At 48.4% G+C, this 25116-nt stretch overlaps 1 protein-coding gene across 1 annotated transcript in view; it reads left to right on the forward strand.

Annotated features, from left to right (window-relative positions):
- The window catches only part of SORL1 (sortilin related receptor 1), a 156561-nt gene extending 133107 nt beyond the window's left edge, over positions 1-23454 (forward strand). Inside the window, exons 39-48 of the mRNA XM_072822405.1 lie at positions 2212-2294; positions 3457-3553; positions 5956-6140; positions 9306-9425; positions 10239-10403; positions 11687-11861; positions 13117-13223; positions 15898-16090; positions 17611-17823; positions 19173-23454. Of these exons, the coding sequence (XP_072678506.1) occupies positions 2212-2294; positions 3457-3553; positions 5956-6140; positions 9306-9425; positions 10239-10403; positions 11687-11861; positions 13117-13223; positions 15898-16090; positions 17611-17823; positions 19173-19240 (1406 nt within the window). The 3' untranslated portion in view covers positions 19241-23454. The remainder of the gene's footprint in view (positions 1-2211; positions 2295-3456; positions 3554-5955; positions 6141-9305; positions 9426-10238; positions 10404-11686; positions 11862-13116; positions 13224-15897; positions 16091-17610; positions 17824-19172) is intronic.
- Positions 23455-25116: the final 1662 nt, after the last annotated feature.

A 25116-nucleotide genomic window follows, 5' to 3' on the forward strand; every position in this document is an offset into this window, starting at 1 on the left:
CGAGCTGCCCTCCTTCCCCTGGGCCGAGACACAGGCCCTCCCTCTGCACTGTCCTGCTTGTGCGCATGCCTGGCAAGGGCGGGGGCGGGGGTCTGGTCTGGTTTCCTCCACTCTCACTGGTGTCGAGGAGAATGAAATAGTTGAGGGGTGAGTTAAAGCCATGAAAAGGAAGGAGTCTGGCACGCTTGGGGGGACAGCACTACGGCTTGCATTCCTGAACGGTTTCCTGGACTTGGCCTCGGCACTCGTCGCTTTTGTTTCTAGGTACACGTGTTACCTGGAATGGCATGTGGTTGGAGGGTTTTATTTTAACCTGAGCCTGTGAGAAATAGGCGGTGGGTTATGGAGAGTCACGATCTGGTTGCCTTTAAAATTTGGGCTCCTTGAGATCAGGGCAGGAGGCAGTCAAGCTTATTGAGGCCGGCCAGTCTTCGTGACAGGGTGCCTGGGGCTCGTTAGAAAAAGTGTACTGAGCGCACACTCCCTTCTAGTTTTCATTGTCTTGTCATTCTCCCTCTACAAAATCGATGAAAACATCCTGGTCGTACGTACTGAGAAGAAGTGATACTAGAAGGGCAGCAGTAAGACACGTACCTTGAATTCCCTGAACACAAATCACAGGTGCCGTGGAAAGTCTCTTAAACTTCTTTTGTATGATTTTGATGGCGAACCTCGCTCTTCCTGCGGGTTTTGGCTAGAGTGTGTACAGGAGGCCACGGGTGCTGGGTCAGACAGTGTGTGTCGTGTTCCGTCTGTGACCCTGTGATCCTGTGTCGTCATGACGTAACCCAGAGGACAAACACAGCAGTGGCATCAGCCACGTTCGTTAGTGGATGTGGTGAATTAATAACAGCAACGAGAGAAGCAACCATTAGTTGAGCACTTACGTACTGAGCTCCGTGCTCGTTGTTTTACATGGCATGATCTCCTTTAATCCTGATCGATCATGTAAGTATTCTTCTGCTCATTTTGTAGCTAAGGAAGCTGGGCTTTGGGAAGGATTGTGACCTCTCCCCAGTCACCACGGTTCTGATTCAGGTTGGCATGACAGCAGCACCTGCGCTGTTTTGCTCTGAGTTGGCGCCTGAAACTCCTAATGTCATCTCTTCTTCCTCGCGCCCACTCTTATTATGTGGTTGATCATCCGGAGGGACTCCTAGATTTTGGTACATCTCTTTTGCCACCAAATCTCACCCACTCCTTTGAGTGTCTCTTGCCTGTATAAGATGCTTATGTGCTGTTCAGTCAAGTGTACAAGTTGTCGTTTAAATACTGTCTTCCGGGGCACCTGGGTGGCTCAGTTAGTTAAGCATCTGCCTTTGGCTCAGGTTATGATCTCCAGGTCCTGGGATCGAACCCCATGTCTGGCTCCCTAGCAGGGATCCTGCTTCTCCCTCTCCCTCTTCTTCTATTGGGTGAGCACTTGCTCTCTCTCTCTCTCTCTCTCTCTCTCAAATAAATAAGTAAAATCTTTAAAAATAAATAAATACTGTCTTCTGATGGCGGTTGTCCCATGGAGCCCTGACACAGCACGGTCCGCCACCTTGTGGGCAGACCTTCCAAGTGATGAGCACCCCGCTCTCGTTACTTGACCCAAGAGAGGTCTTTTTCTCTCTGCCACTTTCATCTCGGCCCTGCCACTGACTTACCAGTTCCTTAATCTGTCATAGATGGGACTTTATTGGAAACGGAAAGAAAGGGAACGCTGAGGTAACAGTATAAAGATAAGTAGCGTGCACAGTTGCTTAGTGTCTAAATGGGAATTTGAACTCCAGTTTACTGGACTTCAGAACCCCATGCTTTCCATCTTACCACATGGCTGTTGACGATTTGTGCCTTCCGATGTATCGTGCCCTCAACCTTCGAGGAGGGCCAGGGGCCATAGCACTTGGGGAGTGCCAGGAGAGGTGGCATGTTTCAGAACCAGGCCGCAGCCTGGCTGCCTGGGGGCATTGACATAATGGAACTTTTCTGCTTGACCTAACTGCCAGGATAGCTGACGGAGCCAAGGTAGTCATGTGTTTGCCAGGCAACTGCGGACCCCCCGCTCAGTGTCAGGACGACAGTGGTAAAAGCGACGAGTGGAAGCAGCCAGAGAAATGCCCTTTCTTCCCCCGCTCCAGGACCGCTGTGTCTGTTGACTTGAAAACTGTTAGGTCCTGCCTTCCTCACTTTTCATCATGTGGTTTCTCTTCACCTTTTTGCTTCTAGTGATCCCACCCCCAGACATCCACATCGACGGCTTTGGCGAGAATTCCCTAAGCTTTACCCTGAGCATGGAGAGCGACGTCAAGGTAACGTTGGACTTCCAAACTGGCGGGTGGGTGGGCTCTCCTAGCTGGGGAATCGCTCGCTGCAGCCTGGAATGGTACGATTAAGGAAAACGGATGGCTTGGTCCAGTAAGACCAAAATCCCACGACGAGGTTGGTTCCTTCCCCCGTAAAGAACAACGTGAGTCTTCTCGTGTAATTACTCTGCCTCAGCCTGGTGCCTTTTTTTTTTTTTTCTTCTTTTCTTAAACCGTATAATTAAATGGTTCACAGCTACAGTGCAAATAAAGAGTTGGTGTTAACAGAATATGTATGCCCTGTAATTTTCAGCTTTATTGGATTTCCTGGTGCTAAGCACTAATGCAGAGGTTCCCACAGTGAAAGAGAGAGTCAGATACCTGAGAAACATGCCCACTTACAGCCACTCCGCGTCGTCCCCTTCACGCGCCACCGTCCCCTCCGCGCGGCCTGTCTGCGAGCCAGCACCGCTGTGACCCCCTTTGCGCCTGTGGTTTTCCAAGTGGAGATGCACCTCCCATAATGTTCTGTCTTAACCATTTTTCCTCCCATCCCTCCCTGTCTGTGAAGCTGTGGTGGGACAGAGCTTCCAAGTGATGAGCACTCGTGCCGTTTACTGAACCACAGTTCGGTGGCCTGCCCTTGGCTTCGGAGACCGTTGCTGCAAGCCATGGCTTTCATATACACGTCTCTATATCGTCTTTGCTCTTAAAAGCGTTTTTATTTGTCACCGCCCCATATTTAAAGATCTTTAGATCACATCATTTTATGGGCCGAGGACAGTGGGAGCTAAGGAAGCTCCTTTTGCACTGACCTCTTGGCCTTGACTGCAAGGATCACCTGAGGTATCCGTAATTGCCATAATGGAATTATCTTTAAGGTTTTTCCTTTTTCTGCCATTATGAATTGGCTGTTGTCCCTTTTATGCTGCATCAGTTTTTTTGGTTTCATCACATCTATATTGTGTATTATAAATAGTCCCATGTTTGTTTTTAGAGGTAGGCGCAGTATAACGATCCAGCGATAGCACACATGGAACCAAGAAACAAGCTGTCCATCCTAAGAAAGGCGAGGCCTAGAGCAGCAATAGCAAAGGGGTGCCTTTTGTGTTTGCTGGGCTCCCTGGCTGTGTACTGTTCCCATAACATGTTTCGTGGTTGCTGGCAGGTGAATGGCTACGTGGTGAACCTCTGCTGGGCATTTGACACCCACAAACAAGAGAAGAAAACTTTGAACTTCCGGGGGAGCATCTTGTCACACAAAGGTAACACCTTGAGGCCAGTTGGTGTGCGAGTGGTTGGGGGGAGTAGGGATTCCGGTACTTCCCGCAGCAGCAGAGCTTGTGTGGGGGCTGCCGTTCTGGGTGGGCGGAGTGGAGGCATTGCCTCTGGGGGAGGGTCCCCTCAGTGGCTCCTCAGCCCGTTTCCCTAGCTCCTGGAAAGAGGCCTGTACTGATGATTTTGGAGTTCCTAAAGAAAGTTCTGAGAGTGGGCTGCCTGCCCCTCATTTCTGGTGGGGTTCGCTCCTCCTTGACGTATGTGAGGCGTGCAGGGCGTGGTGCATAGTCGGTACTTGGCGCACGTTTTTGTTGAATGAATGCACAAACTGAACTGAGGGAGGAGGGAAGGTGGTGTCCCACTCCCTCTTGTATCTGTGCACCTGCTGCAGTAGGCCTTTCCCCAGGTGTTCTGTGTGTACCGTTTTATATAACCCCAATAATAATTCCGTGGGATATGCTCATGTCACCGATGAGAACCCACGGTTGAGAAAGTTAATTCCCACAGAAGGTGACGGCACTGGAACCCACATCTTTTTAATTCCCAAGGCTCTGATCTCACTGTCTCAACGTTGCACTGATCGAAATTGGGAGAATCAGCAAAAATAGTCTTCTTAGCTAGTGCCTGAATTATATTAAAGGCTAGCTTGATGCCAGGCATCATGCCAAACACTTTACGGTGTTTTCTTTTTTAATCTGTGCAGTAGCAGCTGCTCAGTGCTGTTGTTGTTGTTGTTGTTGTTGTTGTTGTTGTTGTTTTTCCAGTTTTACAAACAAGGAAATGGACTTAGTTTGAGTATAAATGACCCTGAACAGTCGGGGGTCAGAGGGACCCCCCAAAACTTTTAACTTTTAACTTTTAACTCCCCCCCAAAACTTAACTACTCACAGGCTGCTGTTGACCAGAAGTCTTAACAATCGCATAAACAGTTGATTAACACATATTTTGTATGCTCTGTGTATTCTGTACTGTTCTTACAATAAGATAAGCTACAGAAAAGAAAGTATTTATTTGTTTCTGAAGGGAAGGGGCGAGGGAGAGATAGTCTTAAGCAAACTCTGTGCCTGACGTGGGGTTTGATCCCACGACCCTGAGATCATGCTCAGAGCCAAAACCCAAGAGTTGGAGGTTAAATCAACTCCACCACCGAGGCACCCTGAAAAGAAAATACTCTTTTTATGTTTTAAAGATTTTATTTATTTATTCATGAGAGACAGAGACAGAGAGAGAGAGGCAGAGACACAGGCAGGGGGAGAAGCAGGTTCCCTGTGGGGAGCCTGTTGTGGGACTTGATCCCAGGACCCCGGGAACATGACGTGAGCCGAAGGCAGATACTTAACCACTGAGCTACCCAGGTGCCCCAAGAATAGGTTCTTAAGAAAATTTTAAGGAAGAGAAAATACATTTACAGCACTGGGCCATTAAAAAACAAACAAAAAAACCTCGAATATGAGTAAACCCGCATAGGTTCAAACCCATGTTATTCAACAGTCAACTTAGTTTTGTATCTTGCCATTCTCACTTTATGTGAAGTTGTAAGAATTTTCTACTCTTGTTAAATATTCCTGGAGACAACTTTGAGTGGCTGCACAGTAGTTCGTGGAATACACGCTATTTAACCATTGCTTTGTCTCTGGGCAATTGGATTGTGTATACGTGATGTGTGACATCATGTCCCAAAGATGTTTGCTCGCTCTGATTCCACGGGAAATCTGGATGAAGACCTTGCAGAATTTTAAGACGTTTACCCAAGGCCAAATGGCTCTCTAGGAGTGTTGTCCTGGTTTATACCCCCAGATGGTCAGCTTTAAATCTACGAGCGCCCATGCGAGTGTATTATGTGTAGTAGTCGTCAGTAAGTAATGCTGGGATGAATGTGTAAAATGATGAAAATTCCTACGTAAGCATTTGAGACTCACTTAAATTGAGAGGATACATTAAGAAATAGGGTATCAGGGCACCTGGCTGGTTTGGTCAGAAGAGCCTACAACTTGAGGTCTCAGGGGTCATGAGTTCAAGCCCCCACGTTGGGTGCAGAGATTTTTTTTTTTAAATTAAAAAAAAGGCTTAAAAAGTAGGACTTTATATATCAAAACAATTCTTTTTTCACTAAATTTTTAATTTTAATTCCAGCGTAGTTAACATACAGCATTATATTAGTTTTAGATGTGCCATATAGTGATTCAGCAATTCCCTATATTACTCAGAGCCCGTCAAGATGAGCGTGCTCTTAATCCCCGTCACCCATCACCCCCCCCCCACCACCTCCCCTCTGGTTATGTCAGTTTGTTCTCTGTAGTTAAGAGACTGTTTCTTGGTTTGTCAAGATACATGCTCTTGACTGACGCCTCCAGCTCCTCCCGGCATCTCCTTGTCCCTGTTTTCACAGTTGCCAATCTGACTGCTCATACATCCTATGAGATTTCTGCTTGGGCCAAGACTGATCTGGGGGACAGTCCTCTGGCATTTGAGCATGTCACGACCAAGGGAGTCCGCCCTCCCGCTCCTAGCCTCAAAGCCAAGGCCATCAATCAGACTGCAGTGGAATGCACCTGGACGGGCCCCAGGAACGTGGTGAGTCAGCCAGGATGGCCGCCACCCCTGATGCCGGGCCAGGGGGTAGCCCCAGAGCTTTCTCCTCTCTCTCTGTTCCTGCTTCCTCCTTTCTCACCCCAGCACCAACTCTCCTCTCCGTCAGCTCTGTATTACGTTCTAGAGGCACCTGCTACCTCTTTCCACACCTTGGCCTGGCATCTGAGAGAATGTACTCGAGCTCTTTGCTATTGGATAGATCGTGAGTGTGAAGGGGGGTGGGGGAGGGCGTGTTCTGTGCCTAGGGACTCACCTTGGCTCGTGGGTGTGGTGACACATTAGCAGCAGTGACAGCTGCTCCAGTCTCTCCCCACCTACGTGATCCCCCCCACCCCCAGGTTGCCTTCTTGGGCTGCTTCTCCAGCTCTGCCCACCCCTGTTCCCTCCCAGTGTCCCCACTCCACTGGTCCTTTTCTTTTCTCTTTTCTTTTCTCTTTTCTTTTCTTTTCTTTCTCTTTCTTTTGTCATTATGTTTGTTTTTTTTAAAGATTCCACTTATTTTTTTGAGAGGGACAGAAATAGTAAGAGAGAACATGAACAGGGAAGAGAGGGCGGAACAGGGAGCCCGACGTGGGACTCAATCCCAGGACCATGACCTGAGCCGAAGGCAGATGCTCAACCACTCAGCTACCCAGGTGCCCCATTATGGATGCATTTTGAGGCACTGTGATCAGATGTGTGCTTTTCTGAGTCTGGTCTTTATTTCCCATACATCCCCACTGTATACCTTCCTTGGCTCTTAGGTGGGTCTTCCCAAACTTCTTGGCACATTTTCACCTGCTCTTGTGTCTGCCCCTTGGCTTATGCTCTTTCTACCACTAGAGTCCTTCTGCCCCCCCCCCCCGAATTTATAGTTGGTGCCATGCAGAACACTGCATTAGATACTGCTTTATCTATTTGGTATCTTCTGTGTGTTTATCTCCCTAACTACTTTGCAAGCTCCTGGAGGGGAAGGGTTATTTTCCGAGTCTCCTAACTAGAAGGGCCCGTAGAACGAATAAATCTACGGTTTGTGAGTGAGTGAATAAATGAATAAATCTATGGTGAGCAAGGTTTAGTGAGTTCTGGCAGTGAGGGGTGAGGAAGGAGGCCTGGTCTTATCTTCTGAGTGCATCTCCAGCGTGCCCTTGGGGTGGGCCTGCGCCATGGGGAATGAACCAAGGTTTGCACATCGTGGTAAGGTCGCCTTGAAGAAAGATGGAGAAGGAGGCACCGCAAGAGCCCTCATGCTTGTCGCTATCAGCCCACACCAGCTGGGCAGGGTGGACGTTTGCCCTTTACCATGAGGGAGCGAAGGCCTGGAGCAGCAGACTGGCTCCACAGAGTGAAGCTGCCAGAAACCAAACTGGTGTGAGCTCAGGTGTGGCTAGTGTGGCCCTGAGGCAGGGACAGAGACAGCTGCGTGGACTCGCCTGGCCCTCAGAGCAGACTCTGCTCACAGAGGCCTTTCTTGCCGGTGCCCCCAGCCGAGGGCGTCCGGAGGCTGGTGCCTGGGGTCGCACCCTGGAACACTACTTGACCTTGGGGTCTCTTGTTATGTGAGAACTGGCAGAGGTAGCCTTGCTCTGCGTCCTCCGTGCTGGACACACTCGTTGTGCTCTCAGGGTGACCGTGCAGGCCCCTGCAGGAGGCTCTCAGCTGCTGCCCACTTCGGGCCACTGAGGACAGGGGTTGCTCACCCCCCGTCGTCCTCTCCGCCCTGACGGCCACGGCCCCCGTCCTTCCCTGGTGACCTGCCTGTCCCCTGGCCTCCTTGGTGCGTGGAGCCCTCTTGCGGCCCTGCCCAGGCCCGCCCACCCCAGCCCCACAGCGGGGCCTGTCCTGCAGGCGCCAGTCACCCCCGGGGGCTTCTGTCTCCCCTCCCTGTATGCTTCCCCTCTCTGGCCCCAGCTGAGAGAAAATGCACAGCTGTCTGGGACTCGGAAATCCTGGTGCCTGTCCCTGATCCGTGGCCCCCGTTCCCATGACCTCTCCAGCCTTGCTCAGCTTTCTTCTGGTCCCCAGCTTACCTGCCTGTATGCACTTCCATGCCACCCAACCAAGTGCTTACCCTGGCGCTCCAAGCCCATCAAACCCCCAGGCCCTGCTTTAAACTCCCACATGTACCATTGGGGTTGGGAGTGGCTGCATAGAACAGGGCCGAAAGTGACAATGGCTTCAGCACTTTATTTCACTCCTCTTTAGCAGAAGGTGGAGCCCTTCAGCATCCCTGGGTTTCTACAACAGCAGGTTTGATTGAGGATGATCCCAAGCTGCCTGTGGCATCTGTCCTCAAAGTCACCTTGTGGTCCAGGAGGTCTGGAGCCACACCAGCCTCTGTGTTCCGGGCAGGAGGAGGGCGGGAGGAAGGGCTCCCCGCTCCACGTCCATGAGCTCACTGAGGTCCCACGGGACACCTCTGCTTGTGTCACGTGGCCTCTCCTGGCTTCCAGGGAGGTGGGAAATGGAGATTTTCTTGCAGGTGGCAATTCGCGCTAGTGACCAGGATTCTACTAAGGAGGAGAGGAGCAGTGGATGTCTTCTAGGCAGCTCCCCACATCCACCTGGCTGCCCTCCCTCCTCAGCCTCCCTCCATGAACACACTGGCTCCCCCACCCCCATCAGCACTTCCATCCATGCTTTGCAAGTAGCAGGCCACCTGCTCTGAGAACCCCACTCTTCTCCTACAGGATGTCTTGTTCCGTATTTACAACTCATCCTTTATAATTGTGTCTGTTTTTCTTCTCTGCCCCTCATTCCCCAGAAACGAGCATTTTGAGGGGCACCTGGGTGGTTCAGTCGGCTGAACGTCTGCCTTCGGCTCAGGTCATGATCCTGGGGTCCTGGGATGGAGCCCCGAGTCAGGCTCCCTGCTCAGCTGCAAGTCTGCCTCCCCCTCTCTCGTTGCCTCTCCTTGCTCTCTCTCTTTCTGAAATAAATAATATCTTTATTAAAAAAACAAAACAAGCACTTTGAGGACAGAGAGCACACCACGTTTATCTTGGTGGTGGCGGGATTCGCACCTGCCCAGTGCACCTTCTCTGTAAATAAACACAGAAGGAAGACTTCTCTCTTTTGCGCTCTCCTGAAGCCGTTCCCAGGGCCACCAGTTAGGAATGTCAAGAGAATGGCCTTTGAGCTGATGTCCTTTTTCATCCCGTTTGCCAGGTTTATGGTATTTTCTATGCTACATCCTTCCTTGACCTGTACCGCAATCCGAAGAGCTTGACTACTTCCCTCCACAACAAAACGGTCATTGTCAGTAGGGATGAGCAGTATTTGTTTCTGGTAAGTTTCCCGTACCGGGGAGTCCCGAGGAGTTTCTGTGTTTTAGGGATGGTTTAAATCCTGGGTTCCAAGCTCAGGCCCAGGACCTGGGGAGCTGGAAGCAGAACTCCAGGATCCGTGTGTGTGCAGGAGGGTGGCTCCTCTCCTGTAGAAGCGTCAGGTTCCTGCTTGAAGAACAGAATGACCCCGTCACCGACTGCAGCTCCGTTGTGGGGGATTGAGAACTCGGCAGGTGGATAAACATTCGCAGGAATGGAGAAACCGCTGTCATCAGATTCCACTTCCAGGACTAGGAATTTAGCTCACGTACTTTTACATGTGTGCCAAGATATATTATGGAAAAAGGCATTCAGTAAACTATTACTTGTGATAGCGGAGGATTTGAAACCAGTGAGTCTCAAGAGAAGCCCGGTTAAGAATACAGGGCAACCCTTCAAAAGAAATAGAACCGAGGTGGAAAAGGAATCTCTGCTTTTTTTGAAGTAAAACAAGTGAAGAGCCTAAAGATATGTGTGATATTTTCATATTTGTGTAAAAAAATTAAGAAAAACAGGCCATATATACATGCATATGCACATCTATATGCACACACATGTATCCGTGTTTACCTAAGCGTAGGGCATTTCTGGAAAGAAGCACATAAAACTTGCCATATCTGGGAAAATGGATTAGACATCTGGGGTAGGTAGAGAATTCTATTTTCTATCTAGTTATATATTGATTGAATTTTAATCGTGTACGTGTGTCCTTGTTTCGCTGGGGGAAAAAAAGGCTTAGTGCTGACTACATGCGTCCCCATGGTATTGGTTTCAGGTCCGGGTGGTGGTGCCCTACCAGGGCCCGTCCTCTGACTACGTTGTGGTGAGGATGATCCCAGACAGCAGGCTCCCACCTCGGCACCTCCATGTGGTTCGTACCGGCAAAACCTCTGCTGTCATCAAGTGGGAGTCCCCGTATGATGCTCCTGACCAGGACCTGGTGAGCGAGCGGGCCAGGCATCCGGCCAGCCCTTCCTGTTCTTGGCGTGGTTGGCGGGGGAAGGGGATAGTCATGGGGCAGGAAAGCTGGGCGGTAGGAGCTCAGCAGGACGATGTCGCTTCCCTGTATCTGTGTGCCCAAAGATGGGGCCCTTACAAGCGCCTCTTCTGAGTTGTCCCGGCTCCGTAATTTCGAGCCGTTACATTTGTTTGTCCCTTGGGTCTCGTCCGCCGTCTCACCTGCCCTTCCCTGACCCTCTAAAGCGGGTTGGCACACAGAGGCCTGGCAGCCAAGCGCAGCTCATTGCCTGTTTTTGTCAGTACAGTTTATGAGAACCAAGCTATGAGCAGTCAAGTCACGTGACTGCTTTCACGCCACAAACGACAGAATTGGATAGTTGTGGAACAGACCATTTGGCCTTCACAGCCTAAAGGTGTTTTCTACCTGAACCTTTACAAAAAAGTTTACTGGCTGGTCCCTGCTCTGAAAGAAGAGGCAAAGGGCGCCTGGGTGGCTCAGTTGGTAAAGCGTCCCGAGTCTTGATTTCGGCTCAGGGTCGTGAGATCGAGCCCTGGGCTGGGCGTGGAGCCTGCTTTGAGAGTCTCCCTCTGCCCCTCTCCCCCTCCAGAAAAACTAAAGTTAAAAAATAAATAAAAGAAGAGGCACTAATTCTGGAAAACAGCTCCCATCTTCCTTTGGCCCAGGCTGCTTTTCCCTGCCTCTCCCTTTTCCTGGGGGTGGGTGGTTTTCTGTGCTCGGTTGCTGGCAGTTGGGCTTCTGGTAGCTGCCCCATGGCCTTGCACTTGCCCTTGCCTCTGTGTAGGTAAACGGCAACCAGGGAGACAGTATGTAGAATTTGTCCTCTTGTGTGTCTTCTGACCACACTTGGAACGATGACTGCTGGGGAGTCACCCTAAACACTGAATGAGAACTCTTCTTGTGCCTGTTCTCACCTATGTGCAGACGCCACGAGAAAAGTGACTTCCCAAGGTCATTTTTTGGGGTCGAATTAACAATTCTGCGCACGTTTCTGGGAGCGAGTGCTTGTTCCAGGTGCGGACCCGGCTTCCCCAAAGGCTTTCCAGAGAACAAAGCCAGGCTGCGGGCCTCAGAAGGTTGTTGCTGTGGGTCACAGCCCCTGACATGCTTTGGTTACATCGTCCACCCCTGAATGGCAAAGAGTAAAAAATAATAATAATAATAATAATAATAATAATAATAAAAAATAAAAAGAAAATCCAAGTTTCTGGTTACCATGAAGGTCTCTTTTTTTCTTGTCCCAGTTATATGCAATTGCTGTTAAAGATCTAATAAGAAAGAGCGATAGGAGCTACAAAATAAAATCCCGCAACAGCACCGTGGAGTACACCCTGAACAAGTTGGAGCCCGGAGGGAAATACCACATCATCGTCCAGCTGGGGAACATGAGCAAAGATTCCAGCATAAAAATCACCACAGGTAAACGGGAGAGCAGTAGGGTCCCTCCACATGGCAAGGGACCTGCAGGGCTGCTAGGACACCCGCCGACACAGAACCTCTGTCCAGGACAGCTTGGGAGGTGCAGACTCCCCCACAGTGGGCAGCAGGGTGGGGGGCCCAGTGCCTGCGCTGCAGGGTGGTGGACGGGGGTGACTGTTCTCCATCCACTGTGTCTCTTTGCCCTCTCCTTTGCCCAGCTGGTTTGGACCCTTCTAGGGGAGAAGAGCAGGAGGCCCAAAAAGGGTTAGGAATGAAAACTGGGTATTCGCCGCAAAAGCCACAAATGGGAACCTGGGGTCGAAGTCACATGGTTCCTCATGGCAATGATGTGTGGCCGAGGAGGGAGACCAGTACCTGTGCAGTAGCTTGAAGGGGACTTGCTGGCCCCCCAGGGGCTCGGCAGTCAGGCTCTGGTTCCGGAGGAAGGTAATAAGCTCAGGTCCTGGGGCTGCAGCAGAGACCGCAGCGGAGTGTCCGGGATGGAGGCTTAGCCCCACCGGGCCGGTGGGGTGAGCAGCGGACCTGGGTGGGACTCAGTGCGTCACCCCAGGGCTCTGTGTTCATGCACAGCCCCCGCCCCTCACCGAGCTGAGCTCTGAGGCTCCTCAGGCCCTGGGACGGGACTCGGGAGAGCAGGAACACAGGCTGGAACCAGAGCAGCGCTCCAGCAGGGGTTTGAAACCATGGCCCATCCCATCCCGTCCCTTCCCTTTCTTGCCCACCCAGTTTGGTTTTGGCCATCTGTGCTTCCGAGGGCCATGAAATTAGGAACTGTCCAAATCTTTGAATAAAGGTATTAATAAATCAACAACAAATGAGATACCGGTTGGGATGTGTCTACCAGGTGCTAGGCTCTCTGCTAAGCAACACGTGTGTTTTATTTCTTCCTTAGTCTAGCCTTCCAAGTTAGTATTAGTTTTTTTCTTTTTTAAATGTTTTATTATTTTAGGGAGAGCGAGCATGAGCAGGCTGGGGAGGGGGAAGAGCAGAGGGAGATGGAGAGGGAGAGAGAATCCTGAGCAGGGTCCACGCTCAGCACAGAGCTCGACGTGGGGCTCGATCTCACGACCCACAGGATCCCGACCTGAGCCGAAACCAAGAGTCGGACGCATAACCGACTGAGCCCCCCAGGTGCCCCTCAAGTTAGCATTATTTAACCTCTCTCGGCCAGACAGGAAAACGGCGATTCCAGTATACAGCCACCGACTGCATGCTGTTTATCTTTAATTTTCAGTTTCGTTATCCGCACCTGATGCCTTAAAAATCATCACAGAAAATGACCACGTTCTTTTGTTTTGGAAAAGTCTGGCTCTGAAGGAGAAGCATTTTAATGAAAGCAGGGTGAGTTCCTCCCTCCTTCTCAATGACTTTGGGAATCTAATTGAAATGCAGTTTTAGAGATGAGCTCGTTAACAGCACTCTGGCAGAGATGGGGAAAAAGAACAGGGCAAGGGAGTAAACTTGAGGATTAAAGGACCATTTTCTGTGGGCTTGCTCATTAGCAAAATGTTTATACTGCCCATTAAAGACGAGAATCTCTGCACTAAGCACTTTGCATTCCTGAACTTGTCTTCCCTTAAAGACCGGGAAACGGGCTGGAACCCCCCCTTCCCCCGGGCCTTACGATGCTGGGTGCATGCTGGGTGCAGCTCAACGTCAGAACCAGGGCCCCATCCTTCGCAGCCAGTCTAAGAGCTGGGCTGTGCCTTCAGTGCCAGGAATGACCTACAGCCTCAACCTGGCCTCACCATTTCTTTCCGGTGATGTTCGAGGGAGTGGGATGTGCTTGTAGAGAGTCTGTTGACATATGGAGTTCCCCACTCTGTTTTGTCTTGTCATGGGCAGACCCACTACTGGATTCACAGTAGGAAGCGGGAGAAAGAGAGCGACACGGGGAATAGATCTGCCACCCAGAGGTGGACAGGTTCTTGAGTGGGCCTGGCTCATCCCCATGGTGGGCAAAGCATGAGATAAATCACCTGTGGCTCTTTCCGGGGGAATGGTGAAGGCACAGAGCACGCGGGGGTTATAAACAGTCACTGTGCATAAAGCCAGAAGCACAACTAGTTTAAACTTTGAAGATTCTCACAACTCTCCCAACTGAGACATCTAAGTAATCTACTCAAATTTAAAGCAAGCGTTTGAAGCAGTTCAAATCAAAAATACTCTGATTTAGAAAAAAGTATAGGTAACAAGAACCCCAGTAGCGGTGAGCAAAAGAAAGAAAGGACCCAACCTCACCGATAATGTGAACAACAAGGATAGGACGCCGTCCCATTAAACAGGCTACATTTTGGGGGACAAAGTATCACCAGCATGAGTCGTGGTCGGGGAGGTTAGCACCCTTGGAAAAATGAAGTGGTTCCGCCTTCTGTAAGGCACTTTCATGTAACGTATTAGGAACATAAAAAGCGTTCACACCCTGTGACCCAGCAATTCTTTCAGGATCTTTTTTTTTTTAAAGATTTTACTTATTTATTCATGAGAGACACACAGAAAGAGGCAGAGGGAGAAGCAGGCTCCATGCAGGGAGCCTGATGTGGAACTCGATCCAGGACCCCGGGAACACGTCCTGGGCCGAAGGCAGATGCTCAACCACTGAGCCACCCAGACATCCCTCAGGATCTTATTCTTTTTTTTTTTTTTTTTTAATTTTTTATTCATTTATGATAGTCACAGAGAGAGAGCGAGAGAGAGAGGCAGAGAGAGAAGCAGGCTCCATGCACCGGGAGCCTGATGTGGGATTCGATCCCGGATCTCCAGGATCGCACCCTGGGCCAAAGGCAGGCGCCAAACCGCTGCGCCACCCAGGGATCCCTCAGGATCTTATTCTAAAGAAACAACGTACATCGAGAATTTGTGTACGAGGCTGTTCAGGGCAGTTCTATTTCTGATAGCAAGAAAAAGGGAATGACCTTAATGTCCAACAGAAGAGGACTAGTTAAATAAATGTCAGTGGATGTTTGTGTCATTTAAATGTTTTTCCTTATACCTTTATGTATTTTGCAAGAATTCTACAGCAAATATACATTAGATAGAAAATAATTCATGCTGGCTTATAAAGGAGATTACAGGAGTGGGGTTCCAGGTGGATGGGGTTGGGAGGCCCGGTTTGGAAGCTGGTGGTCATCAGGGGATCCCTCCTGGGTGGCAGCAGCCCGGCTTTCAGGTTGAGGTGACGGGTCAGTACTTCAGTCCTAATGGAGGGAGGGTTCTGGCATGAGCATGTAGCACGGCCTCCTTTCCCCCAGGCTTACAGTTCAGGGAATAGACAGGCCAATGGAATGGGGACCAAGAGACCGTGAATGCGCAGTGGGGCCTAACATGGGAGCAGAGATCAGAGAAGAGGTCTTTGGGAGAGGGGCTGGCGGGGTGGGAGTTGGTAGCTTTGACACCAGAATGCTCGGAGATTAGCAGGGCAGCCCAGTAGTCCGTTCTGATCCCAGCCTGATCTCGAAGCACCTTCTATTCAAGGCCAGGTTGGTCCAGTGCCACCATCAGCCTCAAGGAGCTGGGGAACGAGCCTGGGCTGCCAGTGGAGTTCCCACGCGCTGTTCTACCGAGAAATGTCCTGACTCTTCTTCCCCCACTGCTGGCATCCCCTGCCACCTGGATTTATTATGAGTCCAATCCCATTACAGCGAGCTATTGCTGAATTGTCCGGATTCTTTGTGGCATTTGATATTGTATGAGATGAGTGGACTGTTGACCAGCACTTTGAATGTGTGCTGGAATATTCGTTAAAATGGCTTTTATGAAGGCTACACTTTTCACTTCCACTTTGCAGCTCGTAAGTGGGCGTGGTAGTTATTTAAGACGTTTGCGATGGGAAAATTGCCATTTTCTGAATCCACTATCTCAGCAGTAATGTGAAAAGATCTAGTAAGAAACCCGGAGTGCTTTAGCATCTAGAAAAGCCTGCAATAAGGAGCTCACATAAAGTTGGAACTAGTAATAGAAGCTGTCAGATTCCTTATTTAACTTCTTGAACAATCTTTCGTGTCTTTGTTTTCAGGGCTACGAGATACACATGTTTGATAGTGCCATGAATATCTCAGCATACCTTGGGAATACTACTGACAACTTCTTTAAAATTTCCAACCTGAAATTGGGTCATAATTACACTTTCACTGTGCAAGCAAGATGCCTTTTTGGCAGCCAGATTTGTGGGGAGCCTGCTGTCCTGCTGTATGATGAGCTGGGGTCTGGTAAGTCACTCATGTGGTCACTTTCCGTCTTCAGTTCTGGGGAACTAGATGAAGGATGTAGCAGGGTTTGGTGAATATGTATCTTCTTAAGCTTTTATTTGTTTGAGAGAGAGAGAGAGAGTGCATACATACTTGTATGTGCACAAGAGCAGGGGGAGGGGCAGAGGGAGAGGCAGAAAATCCCAAGCAGACTCTGTGCTCAGCACAGAGCCCGACACAGGACTCTAGATCATGACCTGGGCTGAAATGAAGAATCGGATGCCACCCAGGCACCCCAATATGTGTCTTTCTAAAGTGCATTTAAAATATTCTTTTTGGGGCAGTTGGGTGCCTCAGCTCAGGTCATGCTTTCTGTGCCTTCAGCTCAGGTCATGGTCCTGGGGTCCTGGGATCGAGTCCCACATCGGGAGCCTTGCTTCTCCCTCTGCCTGTGTCTCTGCCTCTGTGTGTCTCTCGTGAATGAAGAAATAAAATCTTTAAAAAAAATAATAAGAGAAATTAAAGGCATGCATATTGAGATGTTAGACCGGACTTGCAAGAAATGGCTGCTCTCTGGCCCCTGTTGATGAACATCTGGTTGGGATGAGTCCCTGGGTAGCCACCGAGCCTTCCCTGTGAGGCACAGGCCTCGCCTGTACCCCTTTGCCCGATACCAATAACCTCAAGCCTGACGAGACTCCTTATGGGACCTGAAAAGTCCACTGTGCTTCCTTGGCTACAACTGACTCCCAAGTTCCGTTTCCTGCCCTCTGCCTCAGACCTTCCCCAGGATGTTCTAAGACTGGCCCAAACCCAACAGGGGGATGGATGGCTTTGCCCTAGAGCCCTCTTGGGGCGGATCTACCAGTACATCAGCATCGAGCCGGCATTTGTTTAAGATACGAGGAAGTGAGCATCATCGTTAGGTCACAGGCACCTCACTGGCTCTACAAAGAGCACGTTAGAAATGTGAAACGTGTACAGAAAGGTTCTCTCTTTCATCTAAGTAAAAAAACAAAACAAAAAAAAACCCTCATAAAACTTCATGAGCTGTTAAGTCAGTGTTGCAGTAAAGGAATCTCGTTTGTATCACTTAATGGAGCTTCAGGTAATTGCAGTTCAGAGTGACTTTGGTGCCAAGTAGGGGGAAGTAATTGCAATCTCGTTAATTAGTGGTCTGATTTCACATCCTCTTATGTAAGGCAAGCAAGTGGTCTTAAGTAATAATGCTAATGAAATCAATGTTGATACCCCAACAAAGGTCTCCCTTCCAAGAGATTATCTAAATAAACAACAAGGCCGTGATTAGGAGGCTAATGTAATTACCGTATTTGCATGCACAAGGCCCGTGGTCTCGCAGCTCGTGGCACGGCGTCGGGAAAACAGGCAGGCATCGCAGGCAGGCACATGTCACGCCAGGCAGGCGGCTCGGGTAACTGTTGGCAAACCCGTAGCTGTTTTTGGTGGCGGGTGTCGAGCGGCCCGGTGGGTCCTTCCGCCCTCACGTTGGAGGCTTACGTGTTGGCCTCTGGCCTTGGCAGGTGGGGGCGCCTCGGCGTTTCAGGCCGCCAGGTCTACTGACGTCGCTGCCGTGGTGGTACCCATCCTGTTCCTGATTCTGCTGAGCCTGGGGGTCGGGTTCGCCATCCTGTACACAAAGCATCGGAGGCTGCAGAGCAGCTTCACCGCCTTCGCCAACAGCCACTACAGCTCCCGGCTGGGCTCGGCTATCTTCTCCTCGGGGGATGACCTGGGTGAGTGGGGCAGGGTGCATGGGGCAGGGCGCGTGGGGCATCCCCCCAGCTCAGACCCCGCAAAGCCAGCTCCTTGGGTAGGAAATACCTCTTCTGACGCTAGAGGGGTGACTCGTGAGCCAGGGATCTCACTGCTTTAGGTCAAGTCAGGTGGAGCCCTTTGCTTCGCACTTGCTTCTAAATTAAAATACCTGTAGTCCCTTCCGTGGTGTGGTCCTGGCCCGAGATCGGGAGCAGGTTTTGTGGAAGAACTGGTACAGGAAGGAGAGATAGGCCCTGGGCTGTGGGGGCTCCCGAAGTATCAGCAGATCGTCAAGAATTTCTGAGCCCTCTCACCCTTCATGGATCTGGAGGTCTTGATATCTTTGAAGAGCCTTGTCAGGAGAGGAAGTCACGCTTTCCCAGATGACTTCTGTCCGAAGAAAGCCTTTCCGTCGGGCTGTCTTTCGGATAGCTAGTGAAACCCTCTCGGCCATTCTTTTTTTACCCATAACGTGGTATGGAAAAAAGAAATATCCTATTTAAAGTGTCTACGTGCTCCAATTACTAAATGCCAATAGAGCCAATAGACCACTTGATCTAATAAATCAGGTGTGTTTGGGGATCTTCCCCAAACTCATGATAAATGTGATTTTTACATAGCCATTTTTTTGTTTGTTTGTTTGAAATACTTGTGTATTCCCCGTTCATTGATCATTTGTATCAGCTCTGCACCCTCCTCTTCTCAGTTTCCTGTCTCGCTTCGTACAAGTATTTGGTCTGCCAAAATGAATGAATGGGGTGGGTTCTTTGCATCTGTTAGTGGGGACAAAAGGAGTTGGACCCATTGGGATACCACACAATGATCACTGAATGTGGATCACAGGATGGTACCGGGGGCTGCAAGGAGACATCCGTTAGTCTGGGAAGCTGTCCTTAAAGAGTTTAAACCCCTCTAAGATCTCTTCCCTTAGAGCGGTGTGGGTTCAGGAGGAGAAAAACAGATTATGAAATTTCACTGTGTGAACATAAGGTGTGGATCATTCAAATTAGGGGAGCCAGATCATCCATTGGGCTTTTGGGTAGGTAATAAGATTCTCCTTCCTAAGGGATTTGCTTTCTTTATCTGGCTAAGTTCAAGCTACCATCAAAATAAGCCCGGCCACCCGCTGATGGGGAAAAGATGACCCAAGAGTGTCAGTGGGGAGCTGAGCTGGGTTTTAGCTTTGGCTACCGTGCCTGGCGTGCTGTGTACGGATTTTCCGGGCTGGGGCTCTTGATGGTGTTGGGGGGTGGCTGGGGAGCAGTGGGAGCTGGGCTTGGGTGCCAGTCCACTGGAACTCACCAAAGACCTACTCTTTTGCCTTTAGGAGAGGATGATGAAGATGCTCCTATGATAACTGGATTTTCAGACGACGTCCCCATGGTGATAGCCTGAAAGCTTTCCTCACTAGAAACCAAATGGTGTAAATATTTTATTTGATAAAGATAGTTGATGGTTTATTTTAAAAGATGCACTTTGAGTTGCAATATGTTATTTTTATATGGGCCAAAAACAAAACAAAAAAAAAAAAAGGAAAGAAAGGAATGAATACACTTTGTAGTAATCAACTGTGAACTTCAAACCAGGTTGATTTTAGTAACCAAATTGCTTTGATTTCGTATTAATGTAGTCTTACAGGGCTGTGCTTGCTGGGCATGCTTTTAAGTCTGTGAGATAATTTTGGTTCAGTAAATTGGCCGTTCTTTTTATTTTTCTAAGACACAGAAATGTATTTAAATAAAAAACTTCAAGAGAGGGTGATGGGTGAAATCCCTCTCACCCCCGCTCATTGAAAGTGTGCTCAAATTTTAAATTTTGTTCGGATTTAGTTTCTATGAAAGTGTTTGCGTGTATTCGGGGAGGGGGGGTGGGGAAGGGAAGGTTCTTTTCTGTAATTTTGTTAATTTATTGGGACTCCGTAAGAGGCAAGGCTTTAGTGGTCATCTGACTCTGCACGTCACGAGGGGTCGCAGGGCTGAGAGGTGGGGACCAGAAGCAGTTTCATTGCCGTTCGTGGAACAGGCCGTTTTTGTTCGCTTGTGTGTCACTTAATGGTGTTTGGCAGGAGAGCACATTGACTCATTGCTCAGTTTCAGTTAAACAGAGCTGCAGCTCGGGAGGCCCTGCAAGCCACAGCATCTTCTCTTACGTTACTGGACAGAATCTCACTGTATACGCCTCTGCACAAGATGTAGCCTTCGGCGCTACACGATGACAGCACTGCTTCGTTATACACTGGTGTCATGGTCATTGCCACGAACGACTCTGCTCGTGGGAGAGTTCCAGATCTGTGCCATGATAGATACACTGGCAGATTGAGTACCTACTTTGTCCTTTGCGGATATGTGGTTTTTACTTAACCACAGAAGAATCTCGAAACCTCGAATGTAAAGTTTTATATTTATGTTGAGGGTGGCCACTTACTGTCTTGAAAGCTCTATACCTGATATATGCAGTCATTTTGAATTGGGTCAGTGCCTTCTCTCTCTCATTCTCACTCTCTCTCTCTCTCTCTTTCCTTCCCCTCCCCTGTACCCCCACCCAGTGCAAAGAGTGCCATTCACACATGGATACAGGAGATGGATGGATTTGAGACCATTCTGTCCAATTGACAGTCGCAGCAACACTACAGTTTATTCTGTCTGTAGAACAAACTGAGCTTTTTATTTTTTTTTTATTTTTTAATTTTTTTTCAAACTGAGCTTTTTAAAAATTTTTCCTTCTGCCTTTCAGTGCCACCCCGGTATTCAGATCATGGCCACTTGATAGGTTTGTGGAATCCACCATGGATTGATGCTCGTAGGCACCAATGTCCAGTGCTGCCGTGACTCCTACTGTATGAGCCTCACTGCAGAACTTCTCAGCGGAGAAGCCTTGAGCTCTGGGGATATTCCAAAGTCATATTTCTGAATATGCATCCTTTATATGCAAGCTTTGTAAAGGCCCCATCTCCTCTGAGGTGCACTGTATCATCTTCTCACAAGTATTTGCTTTCTTTAAACCAAAAGTATCATTCTTGTGTGAGAATATAGTTTTGTTCTATCTAGTGATTGCCTGGAAAACAAAGAGCCAATTAAATTCTTTTAGTTTAAAAAATTTTAATTTATATATATATATATATATAGAACAAAGAGTATTTTAAACTGTAGACACGTGGTATGTCACGTGCTAAGGCCCCATGTTATTTTAACAAGTAGTGATCACGATGAGCCTCCTCAGTTTTTTTTTCCCCTTCCTCTATGACTTTTTTAAAGAATGGCATTTCTTTGACTTTATCCCGTCTTATCTTGGAGTTTTGTTCAAAACTCCTAAGCGCTGCCCCCCCTCCCCTTTAGTGAAGCTCTTTAAGTAGCTGAAAGATGAATAGTCAGGTGGGAGGCAGAGTCATTTAATTGAAGCACTAGAAAGTATATTTTCTTCTTTTCTTTTTCTGCCGACTTTTTGTTGGCATTCGTAAAAGCTGATATAAAAGGCTCTGAGACTTCATTTTCCATTATTCTGTAGGCAAGCCTTTTTCCAGAGCCTGTGACTCCGGTGGACAACGTGAGATATTTCTGAGCATCCGGTCGTTGTTAGCAGTGCCTCCCAGGGCCAGCCCATAGTACTGTATAGACCGGCCATTCCTCTCCCCCCCCATGCTCCCCCCAGAATATGCCACTGTGCTGTTTGAGAAAAAGCAGCCTTTTAGGGCTAGAGTATTTTCTATAAACAGAAGAGCTACGTTTCTGAAGACTAAGCTAGGTAGATGCAGCTATGTGTAAATTGTATATTTTTATGAACTTTTCACGCACGCACTCTTCCTTCTGCATAGTTTGGTGGGCTTTGGGTGTACACCTGCCATCTGCAAGAGTCCAGAGGTTGGAGTGGCCGTAGGAAATGAGAACACAGAGTATGTGCAGCCTTTGAAGGGACCCGATAATTGTCTTCACTGTGACTGATTGGAGCCCCTGGTGGTTTGTGAAGAAGGGGCTTTTTATTTTTATTTTTATTTTTATTTTTTTTGTACCTTTGTTGGAGATGCCACCTCAGAAGTTCACACTGTACCAGGAAAAGATTTCGTTCTCTCCCGGCCCACGTTAGAGTGTCCGAAGCCCACATCCACGTGGACTACATGGGCCACCAACGGACCACTCCAGTTTGGCAGGCAGGGGGATTGTGTACAGATTTTCTCTGGAAGCTGAGTTTTGCCCCTTTGTATCTTGAATGCCCCTTGAGCCTTGTGAGATACGGGTCCAGGCGGATGAAATGACAGAGAGTAGAATTCTGCAGAAGAGTCCGGGGAGGAGACCTGTCTCTGCAGATGACAGGTGAGAAGCTCCACTAAGTACTGGCTGCCCTGACATACTGGGTACAAGGTTATATGATGCTGGGTAACTGGATGAAACTTTGGACTTTGGGAAGAGAGGTGGCTGGGATTCCATCTCTGCCCATATCACTAGGGACATTTAGGTGGGAGAGGTGTGGGACACAGCTCTGTGTTCTCTCCTGCCCATCATCCTGGCCTACTAGATTTAGGCTGTGCTTCAGCCATCTAAGGAATGTAACCCGTCTCAAACAGTGGCCATTTGGGGGAGACCTGGGGAGAGTGATGGTGTGGTTAGGCTCTTACAGATAATCACCCACTCCCCCTTGGAGAATCGTGCCGTCAAATATTCACCCAGCGGTCACTCCATCCTGTAAGATTACAGTCCCAGTACATCCTTAAGGGCAGATACCTCATCTTGTTAGCTTTGGTTGGTCACTCTCCTACTCACGGGGTGATGGTGAATCCCCAAGAAGATTCTTCTCTTCCTCCGGCAGACCTGGGAAACCCCTCAGAGAAGGGGTCTGGAAGAGAAGTCAACTGAATACCATCTCCATATTGATTTTCAGAATTGACTCTAAAACTCTGTGCAGAATCTTCACTTTGTTGGGATTGTATCTTGACATTCCTAGTATGTTATTTTTATTAAACTGGAGTGTGTGCTGCCTTTCAGGTACAACTTTTGTGTAATAAGAGCCAGTGCATTAAGTTTATATAGACTACTTTCTATGCAAGACTGAGATATGGAATAGATAACAAGAGGTACAGATAGTTGGGTACGTAGACAATGAGCATGTTCTCAGAATGGAAGCCACCATCGGATGTGGGTTGAGGGAGGATAGGTTGTGTATATGTTTCCGCCCACTAATTTCGAGCAGCCATATTATGAAGTAAATCCTCAGAGCCAAGTAACCTAAGAATGGTATTCGTTTCATGTTATAATGACGCAAATGGGATAAGTGTGAGTGCTGAAGTGGAACATCATTCTCAGATATTCCATGTCATTTCTCATTTAAAGACTCTTGTTATGAATTATTAGAAACTTTAGGCAAAATTGAAGTATTGGCAGCAAAATAAAGGCCTACTCTGTTCTTATTTAAAGTGAAACACTGTATTCTTGTTTCCCTCCAAAGTGAAATTAGGCATTTATGATTTCAATCGCCTTGATACGTTTCCAAATCACCGATTTATGCTGAAGATTTTACTATATTGTTGCACAATTTTACGATAATTTTTGTCTCAATGTCAACTTTTTTCACTGAATAAAAATTTAACTGGGTCAAGGAAACACCTCTACGAAAATCTACTCTCTGCGTGTGTCTCGTTATTCTTTTGAGTGCAATAAAGATGGTTTATACAGTCTCCGAACGCCATTCGATTTGCCTGTTTTAGAAGGATGTTTATTTCATAGACGAGAGAACACAGAGACCTGGAACATTTTTGTTATTAACAAGGTGGTCTCAGGTGGTGGCTCCTTGAAGAACACGATGCCTTTGTGTTGGCTGAGGAGTGGGGAGATGTCAAGGCGGCTGTTTTGAAGTAAATAGAATTATTCCACGGGAGCAGCGGCTCCCTTAAAGCTGTCACTACATTTGCTAAGACACCATTTGCTAAGAAGGCAATTTTCAAGCCTAAGAGAAGAAAGCACAGCAGTGTGATGCGCTGTGTGCCAAAGAGCACTCCGAGGAGGTTTCCCTGGGAGGTGGAGTCAGAAGAATGCTGCGTGCTCCTCTGATGGGTAGATGAATGGCAGGTGGACCCATCAGTCAGGACTGGAGAATATGGAAGGAGGGGCACAGGTGTTTTTAATTCAACACATCTGCTAGTTTGCTGCTTTTGTTTAAACACTGAGCCAAAATAGAACTGAAGAACTTTTTGTAGGAGATGAAAAAGAGGCTCAGAGAGGTTAAGTAACTGGCGTAGGGGAAACCAGAGTGTGAGGGCAAAACCAGCTCCCAGAGCTAGGGACTCGTAACCCCAGATGCTGCCCCCCTGCCACGGTTCAGTCAGAACACGGTCCAGCACCTCACACCCTGAGGAATCCCAAGCATGAGTTTACCTGGTCATGGCCTTGCCCGTAGGTTTCTGGGCTTGGATAATTTGTCGACACGTTAGTGAGTTCATCTCTTGTGGGCAAATGCAGTTTAACCAAGCTCATGAGACTGATCAGCAATGAAATAATGCCCATCTATTAGCTCATCACGGCCAACAGTCCTGTCACATAGGATGTTAGCACGGCCAATGCATTCTCCCCCTATAGGGCCATCTACCCAGGAAGCCACACACAACTAGAAGGTTGCTTAGTGACATAGACTCAGAAGAAAGGAAATGGGAGGGATCCAGGCGAGAATAGTGGTTGCCCAATGAATATTGAATGAACGAACAAATGACACTCCACTATGAGAATAATCTACTCCATATGAAGTTAGTATTGGAAACCTTCCGGTTGTGACTCTCTGTATCCGTTTCTATTTAAGAAAGTCTTGCCAGTGGGGACTTGATCCTTGAAGTCCCTTCAGTAAAGGTTCCCCTTGACAGGGCCTGGGCACTGCCCGTATCTGCCACTCTTTTTTTTCGGGGGGTGGGGTGAGGAGGTTGTGGTTGAGCACACTCCTCCCCTTCCACTAAAATATATAGCTAATGTGAATCAAGTCAGACTGGGTTACCATAAAATCTGGCTTGAGAACCACTGTATCTAAGATTACCTATTATGTGTTGGGTTCAAAGTTCAACTCTGGGAGGACATGGTTTCCGAGTCCTAGGGGGACACAGTGTCCCCCCCAATTCTGACTTCCATTCCCCAGTTCACAGCATATTAAAAATGGAAAGATTGTTAAAAGCAGATCGCCTGATGTTAAAAGAAAAACTAAGAATAATTAAGCTGTCATAAATAGGACTATCTATATATATGATCTTATATGATAAGTCCGTCTATATAGGACTTCTCAACAACTTGAGGCCCTTTACC

The sequence above is a fragment of the Canis lupus genome, chromosome 3 (assembly GCF_048164855.1).
Source record: "Canis lupus baileyi chromosome 3, mCanLup2.hap1, whole genome shotgun sequence".
In the NCBI taxonomy this organism is placed as follows: Eukaryota; Metazoa; Chordata; class Mammalia; order Carnivora; family Canidae; genus Canis; species Canis lupus.